This window comes from Notamacropus eugenii, chromosome 5 (assembly GCF_028372415.1).
Source record: "Notamacropus eugenii isolate mMacEug1 chromosome 5, mMacEug1.pri_v2, whole genome shotgun sequence".
Classification (NCBI taxonomy): Eukaryota; Metazoa; Chordata; class Mammalia; order Diprotodontia; family Macropodidae; genus Notamacropus; species Notamacropus eugenii.
In genome coordinates this window covers 115,497,364-115,516,967 of record NC_092876.1, presented here as the reverse complement: position 1 = coordinate 115,516,967, position 19,604 = coordinate 115,497,364, and the positions used below count along the sequence as shown (strand labels likewise).

The window sequence follows — 19,604 nt, the reverse complement described above, 5'->3', positions numbered from 1 at the left end:
ACTCTAATTCAACTATCACCAAAAATTCATTAAATATATAAGATTCAAAGGAACTGATCAGCAAATGAAGAATAAAGCATTCAAATAGGCCATTAGGCTCATTGCATTCCATTTCCATTAGATTTCATTAAATTCCAAAATAATGATACCTTATAGTGCTACTGATCAAATTCCCCCCCATCCACCTTGGATCTGAACTACAGGAAGCAATTCTCAGCAATATAAGGGAAGCTTGCTTGGTCTTAGATCTCTTTGCCCACCATGACATAGACTTAGATTGTAGGATAGTCATTTTTCTTATTCAAACTTTTCAGTATTGAGAAGATTTTTTTCTCCTGGGAAGCCAGTGCCAGATTCTCAGGCTCAGGCACTTTGGTATCTTTGGAGTTCTAGAATTCGGGCATTCTAAAAGTCAGTAATACCCATAAGGCAATACTCAGACCTTCAAATATCCTCCATCTTCATAACTGCTAGTCTCTGACCTGTGTTCAGAAAAGAAAAAAAAAGCAGATGGCAACACCAGAAACTAGAGGTCCAGTCATTCCACTCTCAGGCTTGACCAGGCAAACATACACTATCGCTAAACCTTTCTGCAAGGTTCTGTTTTTGCTGTTAGAGGCAGTGGGTCAGTAGGGGAAATCCTTCAAGGGAAAAAGAGGTGAATTCCTTCATGACTCATTTTTATAGACCAACACTTATACAACACTCAGTTACGCAAAGCGCTTTATAAATAGCTCATTTCATTCTCACAACAACCCTGGGAGGTATTGACTTGCCCAGGGTCACACAGCTAATAAGTGTTTGAGTTCAAATTCAAAACTGGGTCTTCTTGACTTCAGGTCTAGCACTCTTTTCTTGCTTTTGTTCAAATGTAAATGATATAGTAAGACAATTCTCATGTCTTTATGCATGGAATGAATGGACTACAGTGTTATTAATCCATAACTTCTCACTGCCATATGAACTGTTACAGATTTCTGTATAATTTGCCAATAGCAACTATGAGTCATAGAAATGATCCCAAGAATAACCATTTTATCACCCAGTTCAACATTTACCCTCTATAGATATACAGACAAAATCATACCATGAAATCATGCAACTGAAACTTTTCATTTACACTGAAACAATGGAAATGTAAAGGAATGGCCAGAAATACTGATGTGTGTATGTGTGTGTGTGTGTGTGTGTGTGTGTGTGAGTGTGTAGAGAGATAGATTAAGAACTCAAATTTGTAGAATTGTGAATTTTTTCTTTGAAACATAAATATTATTATTTTTTTTTAGAATGCTGTAAAAAACATTGATAAACGTAGCAGTAGAGAAATCTTGGAGAATGACTGGCTTAAAAAAGAAGTAAGTAAAATATTTAACATAAAATAATAGCTTCATTTTTAGGTTCAAATGTGACTTTTTTTCAGATCATTAAATTCCATTATTTAGGACAGACAAAGTCATGAAAAAGCGCAGAAGCATGACTGGGATAAGATAATTATTTTTTCCATTTAAGTCTTAACTTTGTTACTACACAAATCTTTTATAAAAATTTTATTATCACCCCATGACCCCAGTTTATATTGCATCTATCAGCTTTTTTCTTCTTCTGTGGTTTCACTGGTATACAGAACTCCACTGAGGAAACCCCTACCAAAGCAGATCAGTAACTGTTTTGCAATATATAGTCTTAGAAAGTTGCCCAAGGCACTAAAAGTTTGTTGACTGATTTGCCCATGGTCATACAGCCGGGATGTGTTACAAGTGGAACTTGAATCCAAGTTTTCTTACCTCCCAGGCAGACTATCCACTAGCTGTTTCTATTGATTAGTACCATAGAATAAATATTTAGCAGCTAAGAGAAAATGCTCTCCTATCTTCTTTAATGTACACCTAGGGAAAAGGGAAAAAAAGTCCCATTGGACCATTATAGATGGATATTATCTTGGTGCAAAAAAGCAGGGAGAATAAAAGAGGATGACATTTCAACCCCAAAGTTCTTATCTTGAAACTGCCTTCTTTGCCCCATTGGTAGGTAGCTGTAGGGTAGTAAAAAGAATACTAGATTGATATTAAAAATTTGAGCTTATATTTCTGATGTTGCCATTTTGAGCCCACAGGACCTTGAAGACGTCATGTAACTTTGTTAAACTTTACTTTCAGAAAGTTATGTCTCACCCTAAATCATGGTTTTTGTTGTATGTCCTTTGTTCTCCAGGAGGGCTGTGATGTGGCGGGGCGGGGGAGTGATGCCATGACTTTTGGGTGAATTGGATTGGGGGGAGAGGGCGCTTGTGTGGTCACCAGCCTTGCTTTCTCTTCTGAAGCCATCAGGGTCCAGTGGCAGGATATAGATCAAGACGACTAGAGATGGCCCCCTCACCCAAAATCATGCAGGCTACAAGTGACAGAAACCAAACTCAGTTGTTGTCAGCAAGGGGCTTTGTGAACCTTAAAGTACTGTTTAAATGTGGGCTTTTATTATTGATTCCTAATTCCCCTTAAGTCATTTTTACCAATAAAGACTGTTTCTCAAAAAAAAAAAATTATTGATAATTGGGTCTTCACTGCAGCAAGGCAATCCTATTCCTTCCTAATTGATTCTCTATCTCACTCATCACAGAGGCTATTCTAATCTTTTTCTTTGCTCTTCAAGTCACCCACAGCTTGCACTTTCTATACCTTTTAAGTTGAGGATTTTCTCTCATACTTTACCAAGATAATTGGTCACTCTTAGTAAGTAAGCTGTGAGCTCCCTCTTCCCATCTTTTCCCTATCTCACATCCCTCTGACACTGTCCCTCACTATCTCCTCTTTTCCTCTGGTCTCTGATGAAGAGATGGTCTTTCTTCTTGTCAAGATCAGTTTCTCTACATGAACCCTTGATTCCATGGCCCCCATCTTCTCTATCAGATTACCTCAACTATTATCCTCAGTCTGCATCTCTGGTCTTTAATTATTCTTTGTCTACTGATTCCTTCCCTCATACCTACAAACATGCTTAGATCTCTTCTACCCTTAAAAATGACCACTAGAGCTTTCCATCCCCAATAGTTATTATGCTGTATCTCTTCTCCTTTTGCAGCTAAACTTGAAAAAGTCATCTGCATTTGGATATCTTCAAATCTTCTTTTCTCACTCTCTCCTAAGAATAATAGGTAACATTTGTTAAAGTGCTTTAAGGTTTGCAAAGTGCTTCACAAATATCTCATTTTATCCTCACAGCAACTCTGAGAGATAGGTATTATAATTGTCCCCATTTTACAGATGAGGAAATAAGTCAAATCGCCTTCCCAGAATCACATAGGTGGTTTGAATTCCTAACACAAGGTCCAGCACTCTATCCACTGCACTGCCTACCTGTATACTTACCTTTTCAAAATCCTCTGCAAACTGTCTTCCAATATGGCCACTCAATTGAAACTTCCTTCTCTAAAATTACCAATGATAATCAAATAGCTTTTAAAAAAATTCTTAGAGACAGAGTAAAAGCAGGGACTTCCTTGAGCTCTCCCCCAAAGCCCTCCAAATACCTGTAAAAATGATGTTAATCAAATTCTAGAGCTACAGAGCCCACAAAATGACAGAGTGAAACAAATATCCAACCCAAGACAATCTGGAAACTTGAGAGGAAGGGTCTATTGCACTGGGCAGGTGGCAGAATGCCGTCTGGCATGGGGCATGCTGACACAAAAGGGCTGGAACAGGTTTCAGGAAACTGAATCATTGGCAGCTGTGGCAGTTTCCAGACTTCTCAACCCACAAATGCCAAAAAGGTCAGTGGGAAAACTCTGTGGGACCTGGGTGAGAAAGGAGCACTCAGACTGGCTGGGGTCCAGCCCCAGCCCCAGGGTGATGGAGGTAGTGGCAGCTGTAGCAGCAGCAGCAGCAGAGACTGCTTCTGGATCTCTGGGCTCACAGATGGTGGAGGATCAAGCAGCTGATACAAAACCACTGAAGCCTGGGACAGTATACCCACACCCACCCACACCCCCAATGGAAGCAGAATTTTACCTTGACAAAGAGTTAGAAAGTCAAATATTTGACTGGGAAAAAGTAAAAAAAAAAACAAAACAAAAACAAAACTCAGACTATAGAATCTTACTGTAGTGACAAAGAAGATCAAAACATACAACCAGAAGACAACAAAGTCAAAGCTCCTATATCAAAAGCCTCCAAGAAAAATATGAATTGGTTGCAGGCCATGGAAGAGCTCAAAAAGGATTTTGAAAATCAAGTAAGAGGAGAGGAAAAATGGGGAAGAGAAATGAGAGTGATGCAAGAAAATCATGAAAGACAAATCAACAGCTTGCTAAAGGAGACCCCCAAAATATTGAAGAAATAAAACTTTAAAAATAGACTAACACAAATAGCAAAAGAGATCCAAAAAGCCAATGAGGAGAAGAATGCCTTAAAAAGTAGAATTGGCCAAATGGAAAAGGAAGACCAACAGCTCACTGAAAAGAATAATTCCTTAAAAATTAGAATGAAGCAAATGGAAGCTAATGACTTTATGAGAAATCAAGAAATAAAACAGAACCAAAAGAATGAGAAAATAGAAGACAATGTGAAATATCTCATTTGAAAAATCTCTGACCTGGAAAATAGATCCAGGAGAGATAATTTTAGAATTATTGGACTACCTGAAAGCCATGATCAAAAAAAGAGCTTACATATCATCTTTCAAGAAATTATCAAGGAAAACTGCCTTGATATTCTAGAACCAGAAGCCAAAATAGAAATTGAAAAAAATTCCTCCGAAAAGAGATTCTAAAAGGAAAATTCCTAGTCTTATTGTAGCCAAATTTCAGAGTTTCCAGGTCAAGGAGAAAATATTGCAAGCAGGCAGAAAGAAACAATTCAAGTATTGTAAAAATACAATCAAAATAACACAAGATCTAGCAGCTTCTACATTAAGGGAACAATGGGCTTGGAATATGATATTCCAGAGGTCAGAGGAACTACAATTAAAACCAAGAATCACCTACCCAGCAAAACTGAGTATAATACTTCAGGAGAAGAAAAATGGAATTTCAATGAAATAGAGGACTTCCAAGCATTCTTGCTGAAAAGACCAGAGCTGAATGGAAATTTTGACTTTCAAATACAAGAATTAAGAGAAGTATGAAAAGGTAAACAGGTAAAAGAAATATGAGGTTTATTAAAGCTGAACATGGAAAGATGATATTTCTACATGGAAAGATGATATTTCTAACTCACGAGACCTTTCTCAGTATTAGGGTAGTCAGAGGAAATTAGACAGACAGACAGACAGACAGACAGATAGATAGATAGATAGATAGATAGATAGATAGATAGATAGATAGATAGATAGATAGATAGGTAGATAGATGACATAGGGTAAGTTGAATATGAAGGGGTGATATCTAAAAAATAAAATTAAGAGATGAGCAAGGAATATACTGGGAGGAAAAAGGGAGAGATAGAACGGGGTAAATTATCTCACATAAAAGAGGCAAGGAAAAGGTTTCACAATGCAGGGGAAGAGGAGGGAGGTGAGAAGGAATGAGTGAATCTTACTCTTGTTGGATTTGGTTTAAAGAGGGAATAACATACACACTCAATTGGATATCTTACCCTACAGGAAAGTAGGGGGGAAGGGGATAAGAGGGGAGTGATGATAGCAGGAAGGGTAGTTTGGGGGAGCGGGCAGTCAAAAGCAAACATTTTTGAAAAGAGAGGATTAAAGGAGAAAATAAAATAATTGGGGGGCAGGATAGGATGGAGAGAAATATAGTCTTTCACAACATGTCTATTATGGAAGTGTTTTGTATAACTACACATGTATAACCTATGTTAAATTGCTTGCCGTCTCAATGAAGGTGGGTGGGGAGGGAGAAGGGGAAAGAGTTTGGAACTCAAAGTTTTTAAGAACAAATATTAATGCATTGTTTTTGCATGCAACTGGGAAATAAAATATACAGGCAATGGGGTATAGAAATCTATCTTGCCCTTCAAGAAAGTAAAGGGGAAGGGGATGGGGGAGGGGGGATGATAAAAGGGAGAGCAGACTGGAGAAGGGGTAATCAGAATGCATGCCATCATGGAGTGGGGAGGAGGGAGAGATAGGGAGAAAATTTGGAACTCAAAATCTTGTGGAAATACATAATGAAAACTAAAAAATAAATAAATTTTTTAAAAAAGAGGAAAAAAATTTAATTTACAAAATATTCTAATTTTAAAAAAAATCTTGGCCAAGTGATATAATGGATAGAATTCTAGAACACCTTGAAGCTAAAGACAATTTTTGCCTTTCCTTAATATCACCAGTGCCTGATATATAATAAATTATGTTGCTTTATCAGTGTTATATGTATATACATATATAAATAAAATATACATACATAATACATGTATACTGACATATGTACGTTCTTACCTTCCTGAATAGACTGTAAGTTTCTTGAAGGTAAGGACTATTTTGTTTTTTTTTTGTCCTTGTATCCCTAGTGCCTAGCACAGTGTCTAGCATAAAGTAAATGCTTAATAAACGCTTCTTGATTGATTGAATTATCGTTTAGCATATGATACCTAGAAATATCAACCTCTTATTTCATTAATCTCTACCATATACTTACAGATTTTGTTGGATTTGATATATTTCTCTTTTGATCAGTGGTAAGTTGTTCTTTGATGGTTTAATTAGAGGAAAAATATAAGTAATTCCTCCTTTCTCAAAGTGACCAAGAACAGACTAACTGCTTATAAGATAGATATTTGTATATGGTTGGAGATGTCTTTGCATTACTTAAGGCTTGAATATTATACTAAACAGGAAGTGTTTAAGATTTTAAGTTTAAAAATGGTACCTAAATCTAGTAGTTAAAAAAGATTCAATATTATCAGCTATTGACTTACAGGTATAGTAGCTAGTTAGTAAATTAATATTGCCTCTTCTTGGGAACTTGTGACATTGCAAGAGACTGATCCTCCATTTTGCATCAACCATCTTTTGATAATACCTCCTCCAGATTTGTTCTTTTTTTCCCCTAAAATTGCTCCAAGAAAGATACGGGTGGAGATCTCATATCTCAAATATTCTTGTGTGATCCTGGCCAAATCACATACACTCTCCAAGTCTCAGTTTTATCACCTATAAAATAAGGCTGATTCCTGTAGATCCCTTAATAGAGCTGGTTTAGAACTTAAAGGAGATAACACATGGATAGCTCTTTCTCCACTTTAAACCGCTATATAAATATAGGCTATTGTTATCATTGCTATTACTTTTTCACCTTCATGTTTCCTATCTAATTTTTAAAAATTTACAAATAGTTTTCTATAATCTTTACTTCTTATTGTCATCATCTACCACAATAACTTCTTAGGTATTTTCCTTTCTTTTAAGTGTCCCTTTTCCAATCTTAAAAACTACTGTCAGAATAATCTTGTAAACTCCTTATATATAGATACTATGTCTTATTTAATGTATCCATTGATCTCATCAAAGCAATCCCTCCACTAAGCAGATCACAACCCATCCATTCCTTCTCACCTATGTCCTTCCATAAATACTTAGTAAGAGAAGCTATCCAATGTGCTAGAGGCCTTTCTCGAAGTCTTTTAATGTCTGTGAGACTTTGAATGCCCATTGACTATCCCTCCATCTGACTACATGACCATCTAACCTCCTGTTCTTATCATAGATACCCTTGATAATTTATTGTGCACTACTTTTTGCACACAAGGCATCATTGGAAATACTTAAATGCACCTTGTATTTTTCCATATCTCTTCAAATTAACCATAGTTTTGACTCTTTGGTGATGATGGTGAACCATAACTTATAGTCTTATAGTATCACTGAGAGGATATGTGAATATCAGTGGTAAAGGATGACTTTAACAAGTTGCATCTTGGGATTATTGAAAATGCTCTTCAATTTCCTACCCTTTCCCCTTCTCCTATTCAGTTCTGGGTGCAGCTCACTATCTGTCTGAAGAATATATACACATATGTATGCATGTATGTGTATAAACATGCAAATACAATCTACAATAAAGACCCATATGTGTATAAAATATATGTGAGCTATTGTAATATATGCATGTTTATGTGTACATGTATACATGCATGCCTTCCTACTGAGAAGCACCAAAGCAGAGTGAATGAAAAACTCAGCTCAGAATGAGTTGTCATCAGTTTTCAGAATCAGGACTAAGTTCACATTCTGCCTGTAACACATATTGTCTGTGTGATACCTGGAAAAGTATTTAACCTCTCAGTGATCAACAACTCTTTAAAACTATAATCTACAGAGAAAGTGTCATTGCACCCTGGTAGAGGAAATGTCTTTGTCAAGAGATGCCTATACCAGTAAAATCATGGGTCCAACATTATCCCATCCATTTCTATATTCATCCATCCATATACATTTATGTGTGCATGCATGCACATGGCTATGATGTATGTGTATACATACATAACCTATAGATATGTACAAATGCATATATACACAAATACACATCTATGTATATACATGTGTATCTATGTGTGCATGTATAGACAGATAGATAAAGACATAGACATACACAGCATACATATAGACATACACAGACATATATAGACATACACATACACAGATCCAGCCTTGAGACTTCTTGCTAATTCCCTCTTTCTGACTCATGCCTCCAACCAGAGCTTCTACTGAGAAGGTCAGAAACTGACTCAGTGTCTCTATGGAATAAGTCCTCAGCTTCTATGCAAACACTAAAGCTAAAAACATACAAACATCAGCTAGAGAACATACTTTATTTGAAAAATAAGATAAAAAAAGAAAGGACTCATTTCCAAGATTATAGTCCAAACAAATTTCTTTCCCTCTTTTATGATCACCACTTTCCAATTATAGTACTGTCCTAAGTTGACATACCCCTTCCCCATTCCAACTCTAGAAGGGAAAATAAAACAGGATTGCTATAGAATAGAGTATCCATCTATCTTTTTGGGCCCCACCTCGTTGGAACACTTTATATTCTTCTAGCCTTATAGTACTTCTCTATTGAAGTATGATACATTGAAGATGTATTTCAAATTCTGAACGCCAGTTGGCCAATAATTTAATTACGGTTATTACTCCTTCCAACACACAATTATTCAATGGCACCACCAACACATACCTAGGTAGGACCACCATCAATGGAAAAGCATTTGGAATTAGTAATCCATCCTTCTCTCCAGGACTTTCACAGGTCACATAATGCGCAATACATTAAACTACAATGTCTGGATGTTCTTCTATATTTGGTGGCTGTGTCTCTTGCTCTGCTTCCTGCTTGGTCAAGAAATTCCTTCTTGGAATTGACTTGGTCCAGGGACTCTTCTGCTGGATCTAAGAACTCCTCACTGCTTCATTGCTACCTTTGTCCACTGCCATCTCTGGTGCCACAGGGTTTTTTTGAGGATACGGCTCCTTGACGGGAGCATGAGGCTATAAGAACTTTCCCTCAGGGAATGTGTATATGAGCAACTCATATATATGAACAACTTCTTTCTGTCTGATGTTGCAGCTCTTGCTCTCCTCACTCTCTGATGAACTTCATACTCCTGAGAGCCTATACAGTCTTTCAGATATATAACCCTGCTGAGAGTAGAGCCCCAATCTCCTACAAGAGGAAAGGACTTTGAATTTCTTGAGTCAAGCACCTCAACTCTCTGGGGATCCCCACATCCAGATGAAGAAACCAGATGAAGAGGATCATTGAAGGGTTTAGTCTTATGAGGTTCCCCTCCAGGTGTATCTTTGGGGATCTAAAGATGTTACAATATCAGATATCCTGCATATTGTAGCTGCTGCCTTATCTTTCTACTTGAAGGCATTATTCTCAAGACTCAGTAGTATTATTTCAATGTGTTTTCAGTACGAAACAACTGTCTTTGCTGAAGATGTATTTCAAATTCTGAATGCTGGTTGGCCAATAATTTAATTATGGCCATCACTTCCTCCCACACACAATTATTCAATGGCACCTCAGCACATACCATAAGACAATCCACTTTAGAACAACTATAAAAGAATCAAATTTGCTAATACTGTTAGCAAAGTTTATACTGAATAAAATATTGCTAAAACTGTCAGTCTAGAGTCCATAGGTTTCCAAAGTGGCTGATACTACCCCCTGGGGGGGCGTGCTGGAATGGTCCAGGGGGACAGTAGTAGCCTCAGGTGCTGTTGGGAGCTGTTGAATAAAAATAAGGGGGCGGTGGAAGCATGAGGAAAGAAAAGAAGATAAAATTTTGAAAAATCACTCACACACGTTTCATCTGTTGCGTAACAGAGTTAAAGTTGTGGTGATTACATTATTTTCCAAATAAATGCACAAAATGCAGAAGTCTACCAGGAGGTCTTAACAAGCAAAAATTGGCAGGCAAGCATGTCACACATTGTTGGGAAGTTCAGCATGCTTTGGCAGGAATACGTGCTTATAATGACTTGTTTACAATATCATACTATTTGGTTACATGACACAACAGTGCATCATCAAAATTTCAATGCAGGAACAACCCCACAAATTTATAATACATTATTAAATTTAAGATTGTTGTTTGAAAAAATATATATATATCTTATATATTTTTGAAATGATGCAATTAAAAAAAACAAAGAGTTAAAGAAAGTAGATTTCCAAGGGAGTGTTGAATAATTTTGTTTTTTGAAAAGGCGGCAGCAAGTTTGGGAACTTCTACACACAATTTTTTTTTTTTAATATTGTATTCTACGTTAGAAACTTTAATATAGTCCAGACTTTTTTTTAAAAAGTGGATTTCTGCAAAGCTAAAATAAGTATTCTTAATTTGGTTCAATTCTTTCTGTAAATAATTCACAAACATCCAAAATGAGCTCCTATAATGTCTTTTGTATCAGCCAGCACTAGCCCTTTGAAGACTTAAGATTCATACTATAGTGGGTGTCTCCTTGTAAACGTACCTCCCTTTCTTCCAAGTCAGCATTTCCCTTGTGTATGACATGTATTTATGATGGAATGTTATGTATTTTGCTCTCATTTAGGTGTTTTTATTTTCCTTGCTAGCACCAAGGTATTAAGAGACGGAACATGGAACAAGTTTATTAAACGTAACAAGTGATTCAAAAAAGACTCTCACCCTAGCCCACTGTCTGTCAAAGAAACTTTCTTCTGTGTTGGCCCCTCCCTCTCTTTCTTTGCCACCACTCTGGAATTATGTCACTTTGAAGTTGAAACTCCACAACCAATGAAGAAACAAAACATCATGGGGACATTTGTTCAGCCAGTTTTGCAGTGTAAACAATAAATTGAAAATGATTTTTGCCTATGCCCCAATATCTGTTGCAGAGGAAAAAAGAAGAGAGAAATTTTTTGAAGAAATTGAGGAGAACTTCTAAATGATGACCATACATAATGACATCTAATAATTTCAAGTGAAGAGATATGGAAGTAGTCATGGACAGTAGAAATACTTAGGAAAATTTGAACAGGGAAAAAAGAATACTAGAAGACAAGAGTTGTACGCTACACAGAAAATTCACACCTATGCATCATGAAAAGGACAGCCAGGTAGCACAGTGGACAGGGACCCAGGCTTGGAGTTCAAATTCAAGAACTGAGTTCAAATCCAACACCTGGGTTCAAATCCAAACTTTTTTAAGTCCCTTGGACAGCAAGGAGATCAACTCAGCCAATACTTAAAGAAAATGAGGTTATGCACTGTAAGGTTAAATACTGAAACTAAAGCAAAAATACTTTGGCCACATAATGAAAAGATAGGACTCTTTGGAAATGACTCTGATTTTGGGAAAGATTGAAGGGAAAAGGAAAAGGGATGGCAGAGGATGCGATAGATAAATATATCATCAAAACAACGAACGTGAAATTGGACAGACTTCAAGAGGTGGTGGAGAATAGAAGGGCCTAGCATACTGTAGTCTGTGAGGACACGTAGAATTGAATACAACTGAACAACAACATACATTATGAAAACTTTGTTGAAAAGCATCAGAAGGCATAGGATACGGCAAGTACCAAATAACATCATAAAAGTGGAACATCATAGTTTAGCAGGCAGGAAGTGATTGATGTCTGATGTGGGAGTCATCTTTGAATCAACAAACCACCTGTTTTTTAGAACAAAGATCAAAATGAACAGAAAGACAGAGAAGAGAAAGAAAACAGGAAAAAGTTATGGTGTGCAAATAAAGAAATTCTAACCTAACCTTTCAAATTAATTATTAATTAATTTCAATTTTAAATAGATGCTGGAAAATAAGAGATCTAAGTACAATTATTTCATTGAAAATTGGGTGAAAATCAATTGTCATAAAGAGAAAACCAGGGGCGGAGCCAAGATGGCGAAGTAGAAAGACGCACATACACATAGCTCCAAACACACAAACCACAGAACGGCTAGAGGGGACCAAGCCAGGGCGAATTCTGCACCCAGAGACCACGGAGTATTGGAGCGAGGGAGATTTCTGCTCCGGAGAGACCTGTGGACCTCTCGCGGGGGGTCCTTCGCGCCGCGGACTGGGCGCCGGGACGGGGAGCGGAGTGCGGCCTTGCCGCGGCCGCGACACTGAGGGGAGGAGATCCGAGAGGGCTACGGGGACGGGATCTCCAGCGGCCACGCGGGTTCCCCCACCCACAGAGGGACCTGCAAACCTCTCGCAAAAGGTCCGTCGCGCTGCAGACACGGAGCCCAGCCCGGACCTGTGGCGGCAGCGGCGGCGGCGGCCACGGCTCCGAGAGGCACAGATCTGAGAGGGCTCCGGAGGCAGATCTTCAGCAGTGGCACGGGCCCCCCCCACCAACAGGTGACTGACGGGGGTGGGTGAGAGAGTCTCTTTGGTGGGTTGAGAGGGGAGTGGGGTGCCCCCAAGGCTCGGGCCCCCCCGGGAGGTGGGGGCTGAGAGGCGGCTGCGGACGGGGGCTCCCCAAATGGGCAGGAGCCTGGATCCATTGTGGAAGGTCTGTGCATAAACCCCCAGAGGGAACTATGCCTGAGAGGCGGTCCTGCCCCTGACCACCTGAACTTAATTCTCACACTGAATAGCAGCCCTGCCCCCGCCAAAAATCCTAAGGCGGGAAGCAGCATTTGAATCTCAGTCCCCAAACGCTGGCTGGGAGGACCAGGAGGCGAGGTGGGTGTGAGGAGAACATTCAGAGGTCAGGCCACTAGGGGGAGACAATGCCAAGAAAAGGGAAAAGAAATAAAACTATTGAAGGGTACTTTACCAGAGAAAAGACACTTCCTCCCTTCCTTTCTGATGGGGAGGAACAATGCTTGCCATCAGGCAAAGACACAGAAATCGAGGATTCTGTGTCCCAGCCCACCCAATGGGCTCGGGCCATGGAAGAGCTCAAGAGGAATTTTGAAAATCAAGTTAGAGAGGTGGAGGAAAAACTGGGAAGGGAAATGAGAGGGATGAGGGAGAAGCATGAAAAGCAGATCAGCTCCCTGCTAAAGGAGAACCAAAAAAATCTTGAAGAAATTGGCACCTTAAGAACTAGTCTAACTCAGCTGGCAAGGGAGGTGCAAGGGGCCAATGAGGAGAAGAATGCTTTCAAAAGCAGAATTAGCCAAATGGAAAAGGAGATTCAAAAGCTCACTGAAGAAAATAGATCTTTCAAAACTGAAATGGTACAGATGGACTCTAAGGACTTTTCGAGAAAGACAGATATCTCAGAACATACCGCGCAGATTCGAAAAATGGAAGATAATGTGAAATATCTTATTGGAAAAACAACTGACCTGGAAAATAGAATCAGGAGAGACAATGTAAAAATTCTGGGACTATCTGAACACCATGATCAAAAGAAGAACCTAGACATCATCTTCCATGAAATTATCAAGGAAAACTGCCCTGAGATTCTAGAACCAGAAGGCAAAATAAATATTCAAGGAATCCGCAGAACACCACCTGAAAGAGATCCAAAAAGAGAAACTCCTAGGAGCATTGTGGCCAAATTCCAGAGTTCCCACGTGAAAGAGAAAATATTGCAAGCAGCTAGAAAGAAACAATTCAAGTATTGTGGAAATACAATCAGGATAGCACAAGATCTGGCACCCTCTACATTGAGGGATAGAAGGGAATGGAATAGGATATTCCAGAAGTCAAAGGAACTAGGACTGAAGCCAAGAATCACTTACCCAGCAAAACTGAGTATAATACTTCAGGAGAAAAAATGGTCTTTCAATGAAATAGAAGACTTTCAAATTTTCCTGATGAAAAGACCAGAGCTGGAAAGAAAATTTGACTTTCTAACACAAGAATGAAGAGAACCATGAAAAGGCGAACAGCAAAGAGAAATCATAAGGGACTTACTAAAGTTGAACTGTTTACATTCCTACATGGAAAGACAATATTTATAACTCTTGAAACATTTCAGTATCTGGGCACTGGGTGGGAGTACACACACACACACATGCACACATACATAGAGACAGAGTGCACAGAGTGAATTGAAGAGGATGGGATCATATATTAAAAAAAAAATGAAATCAAGCAGTGAGAGAGAAATATTGGGAGGAGAAAGGGAGAAGTTATATGGGGCAAATTATCTCTCATAAAAGAGGCAAGCAAAAGACTTATTAGTGGTGGGATAAAGAGGGGAGGCAAGAGAAAAACATGAGGTCTACTCTCATCACATTCCACTAAAGGAAAGAATATAATGCACACTCATTTTGATAGGAAAACCTATCTCATAATACAGGAGAGTGGGGGACAGGGGCACAAGTAGGGTGGGGAGGAGGATGGAGGGGAGGGCATGGGGAGGAGAAGGCAATACTAGGTCGACACTCATGGGGAGGGAAAGGACCATAAGAAAATAGAAGTAAAGGGGGACAGGATAGGATGGAGGGAAATATAATTAGTCCTATACAACACAACTAGTATGGAAATCATTTGCAAAACTAAACAGATATGGCCTATATTTAATTGCCTGTCTTTCAAGGGGAAGGGGTGGAGAGGGAGGGAGCTAAGGAGGTTAGAACTCAAAGTGTTAGGACCAAATGTAATGTTCTTACCACTGGGTAACAAGAAATACAGGTTAAGGGGTCAAGAAAGCTATCTGGTCCTACAGGACAAAAGAGAAGACAGAGACAAGGGCAGGGAGGGAGGATAGAGGAGACAGCAGATAGGTCACAGGGGCAATTAGAAAGCTCGGGCTTGGGGGGGGAGGGGATAAAAGGGGAGAAAATTTGTAACCCAAAATTGTGTGAAAATAAATGTTAAAAATTAATAAAAAAAAAAAAAGAGAAAACCAAAAGAACCTAAATGCCCCTAAATCAGCAAATGCTTTACCTCCTTGCCAAGCAGGGAAATATGACAGCCAAGGGCTACAATGATTTAGAATACAAATTCATAAAATCTTACTGAAAAGGATAGTGAATGATTATCAGCAGAATCAGCCTATAAAAGCAGGAAGTAGCAGTAGATGATAAAATTAGTTAAAAGAAAGCTTAGCAAAATATCCAATTAATCAGGGATATTCCAAGATGAAACCAGGACAGCAAAGAAATGAAAGATGGAGAAGAACTGCAGAGATTTTTATAACATAATTTCACCTTCAAGGTTAAACCTCAACATTTGACTCAACATCGTAATTCCAGATGTGGTTATGGAGGGTGTCAAAAGGGAAGAATACAAAGATGTGAAAAATGGATGGGCTTGACCACGTATATATAGGACAGGTCTCTAATGGAGGGAATACATTTGGGAGGGTAATGAGGGATTCTCAAGATATGTTAAGAAGAGGAAAATACCAAGGCTGTGGCCTAAAGTCGTAGATCTTACTAATACTAAACAAAAAGATTACTTACAGAACATTAACATCTACCAACCTATGGAATCTATGCAACATTTATCCATCTATATAAAAATGTTATGAAAAATAATCTACACTCCATTGAAGGTATCCCTGAAGGGTTATTAAATTATGAATAAGCAGACTTTTGTAAGTGATATTGCCAAGTAAACAATATTTTTAATCATCATACAGTTGATGGATATAGGAAATACAAGGTATTATTGCATTATTTATTTATTTATATTTTTAAAAAGCATTTGATTCAGTAGAGCAAAAATGCTGCTTAAATGTTCTCTCTGACATGGTATCTCACATGCGTATGTAAAAATAATACAAGATTCCTTGAAAGACATGCAGATGTGTTTTTATTGGTAACTCTGATAATAAATATGAGGCAAAGCATAAAATAGGAGGAAGTATGTTCCCCAAAGGTGTTGCCACTCTGTTGGAAGAGGTCTAGTACAGAGTTGAAGGGTAAGGAACATTCTGTGAATGATGAGGATCTTCAGAAGCTTCTCTTTGAGGTCCATGTTGTGATTGCATCAGGTACCCCAGAATATGGTGGAACCTCCTGGTCAAGATTTGTAACCACCTAAAGGAGTTGGCCTAACCATCCACACAAGAAAAAAAAAACCAAGTGGATAAATTATTGTTCAGACTATTATAGTTGGATGACATCTTAGAGAGCTTGGCCTTCCGTAAGCCTTAGACTCTTTAAATGCATAATGAGTTACAGACAGATTAGAGCAGGTTAGATAACCTTTTAGATATTTAGAATCTTTAAATGATTTCAAAATTCTTCCCAAAATAAAACCCTATGTTGCTAAAGCTAGTATTCTATCATATTATTGTTATATCACTGCAAATCATGTAACACTACAGTCTCTGAAGATTTAAAAATGGGCATCACCAAGAAGGCAACAGTTACAGATCTGACACTGCTCAAAACGTTCCCACCACAAAGAGAAGCCTTAAATGCGTTGCACAGAGAGTCGAGAGATTTAGTTTTTAATTTTTCTAAAACAAACCAACCCAATGCTATATATCATTTAGGGCATTACTAGATTCCTCTGTCCTGAATATAGTTTGTAGCAGACCACTCTATGCTTGACTGTCATTTTTACATAAAAAAGATGCCAATCTTGATATGTACTCTTGGTTTCCCCACCCCTCCAAACTTATGTCTTAGTCACCAGCTTTTGGGGAAGGCTAGCAGTGAGGAAAACATGGTAGATGCTAAGCACTAAGTAATCAAAAGTAAATGCAGAAATCAGTGAAGAGTGATTCATCTTTCCCTAAAATGCACCTTCTATTCCAGCAGATGAATATCTTTTAGAAAAATTGACAGCAATTGTGTAATAGGGAGACAGCAATTTAGTGGAAAGAGTACTTGATTTGGCATCAGAAGACCTGGATTCAGCTCTTGGCTCTACTTCTTACTAGCTGTGTAGTCAAACCTTAGGCAAGTCAAAGTGTGGTGTCCTCATCTATAAACCAGAAATATTAATGCACTAACAACTTGCTTCACAATTGTCGTTAGGACCATATGAGAGGTTGCTTTGTAATCATAAAGCGCTACACAAATAAAGACCATTATTCAGATATGTGCTGATATTCTTTCTCCTCCTTTTGGGATAGGTTGAACTTCATAAGAAAGAAGTAGCAGAATTAGAAGTTGCTATTCACCATCTAGAAGAAGAAAACTTACTGCTTATATGCCAGCTATTTGACTGCAAACTTGCAGATCTCAAAATATCCAGGTGAGAGTCATTAATACATTTAGAAACGATGTGGTGTTCATTTGATTGTGAAGGTTAAGGTGCCTATTTAACTTTTTAAGTCTATCCAGAATTCAATAGCCAAATGGAAGGAAGGCAAGAGATGATGAGGATGATATAAAAATAATACTCTTTGCATGGCAGGAAGAGGACAATATTGATTCGCCATGAGTAGGTTGAGAGCTTTGAGCCGATTTTCTACTTGCGGTGACAGACTGGAATTTTTTTGCCTTGTCCTCCTTGAGAACAAAAGCACTTCTTAGCAAGACTACCGGCCTCTGTTTAGCCTGTGGTCCTGAAATCGAGTAAAACTAAATAGGCCACATGTGTATCAGACACATGACCCTGGCATCAACTGCACTGTGCTCTAAAGTGAGCCAGATAGATAACTGATCCAGTGCACAATTTGGTGAAATATTATCAGGGTTACTGTCAGAGCCAGCACAGTTACTTTAGCTTTTATGAAAAAGTTAGTATTCAGCAAAATTGCTGGAAAGGCATTCTGTGGAGAGTTACTTAAATCTCCATTCCATAGGGGTCTTAGGTGAATCCAGCTAATACGGATCATGAAATTATTTGCTCTGTTTGAGCATTAGGAGTATTTTCAAATGAAGCATTCTAGGATTTTAAAAAAGTATATTTTTTAAACTGTACATGACTTGGACGATTCTATTTATTTTGGTAATGAACAAAACAGTCTGTTATTACAGCCTGGGAAAGGGCTTGGATCCTAGAGGAAAAGTTAGAATTCAGAATTATATTGACAAATTGAACAATAAAAATAGTTTAGTAGTGATAGGCTTAAAGTAAGTGGGAGGAAAAACCAATTGAACAAATATCATGTGGATGCTTATGAATGCAAATTTATAAAATTTACACAATAACTAGCTGACCAGGAATTCATAACAGGCAAAATATTCTATGCAAGCATTCTTGCAGTATGTGAAAAGCCAGTAAGGATCTGGGGATCTGGGCATAAAGACACTTAAAGGGAGCAAGGTGGCGCAGTGGCCCTCAAGTCAGGAAGACCCGAGTTCAAACCCAGCCTCAGGCATTTGCTGTCTATGTGACCCTGGGCAAGTCACTTAACCCTGTTGCCTCAGTTTCCTCATCTGTAAATTGAGCTGGAGAAGGAAATGGCAAACAATTCCAGCACCTCTGCCCAAGAAAACTCCAAAGGGGGTCACAAAGAGTCAGACATGACTGAGCAACAATGGCCCTTTGGAGAGTTTGTACTTGAGCACTTTGTCCTAACACAATGCAATGTCCTTTAAGGTTCAGCTCAAGTGCCACCTTTTCCATGACACCTTCTCTGGGTTGAAGCGAACACTGAAACTTATGGAGTTCTTTGCTTGTATCCCTCATGTATTTTAATACCTCAATAATGAAGGTAATAACAAAAGCAATTCATAAAGCACTTTCTTCTTAACAATGTGAGATAACGATTCCAAGTATCATTACTCCCATTTAATGGATGAGGAAACTGAGGTTGTGGGATCCTTGCTCATGACAGCACTTTATAAATCTTTATTTCAATTGTATTTTTTGTGAACAAACTGCTGGAGCCAGTCTGTTTTCTAATCTAGTCTGCCAGTGTGCATTTTACAGGTGAATTTGTCCCATTCATGTTCATTATTATAGTTTAGTTTGCTTTTTCCCTCCATCAAATCCTGTTAAAACATTTCTTATCTTCCTTTCTCTTTTGTTTGAGATTTTTCCTTTCCTGAATACCTTTACTCTCATACCACTTCTTTTTCCCTCCCACCCTCATTCCCAGCCCAGTTCCCATCCTTAGTTCATTTTACTTCTATCATTACATTATTTCTACTTATTTATTCTGTTATTTTTTCTGTTGCCTAGACCACATAAGCCCCTGGTTCACCACTTCCCCTCTCCCATCTCCACAAATGAATAACCTCTTATAACAGCCTATTTAAAAAAAAAAAAATGCCTGCTCCCTTCTCATTTTCCCCCTGGAATATTTCTTTCTTCTTTTTTTTTTTGTGACACCCAAACCTATAGCTTGTCTC

At 38.3% G+C, this 19,604-nt stretch overlaps 1 protein-coding gene across 1 annotated transcript in view; it reads left to right on the top strand.

Annotated features, from left to right (window-relative positions):
* The window catches only part of CCDC83 (coiled-coil domain containing 83), a 73,649-nt gene that overhangs the window by 38,788 nt on the left and 15,257 nt on the right, over window positions 1-19,604 (top strand). The window contains exons 7-8 of the mRNA XM_072610666.1: window positions 1,287-1,355; window positions 17,435-17,556. Of these exons, the coding sequence (XP_072466767.1) occupies window positions 1,287-1,355; window positions 17,435-17,556 (191 nt within the window). The remainder of the gene's footprint in view (window positions 1-1,286; window positions 1,356-17,434; window positions 17,557-19,604) is intronic.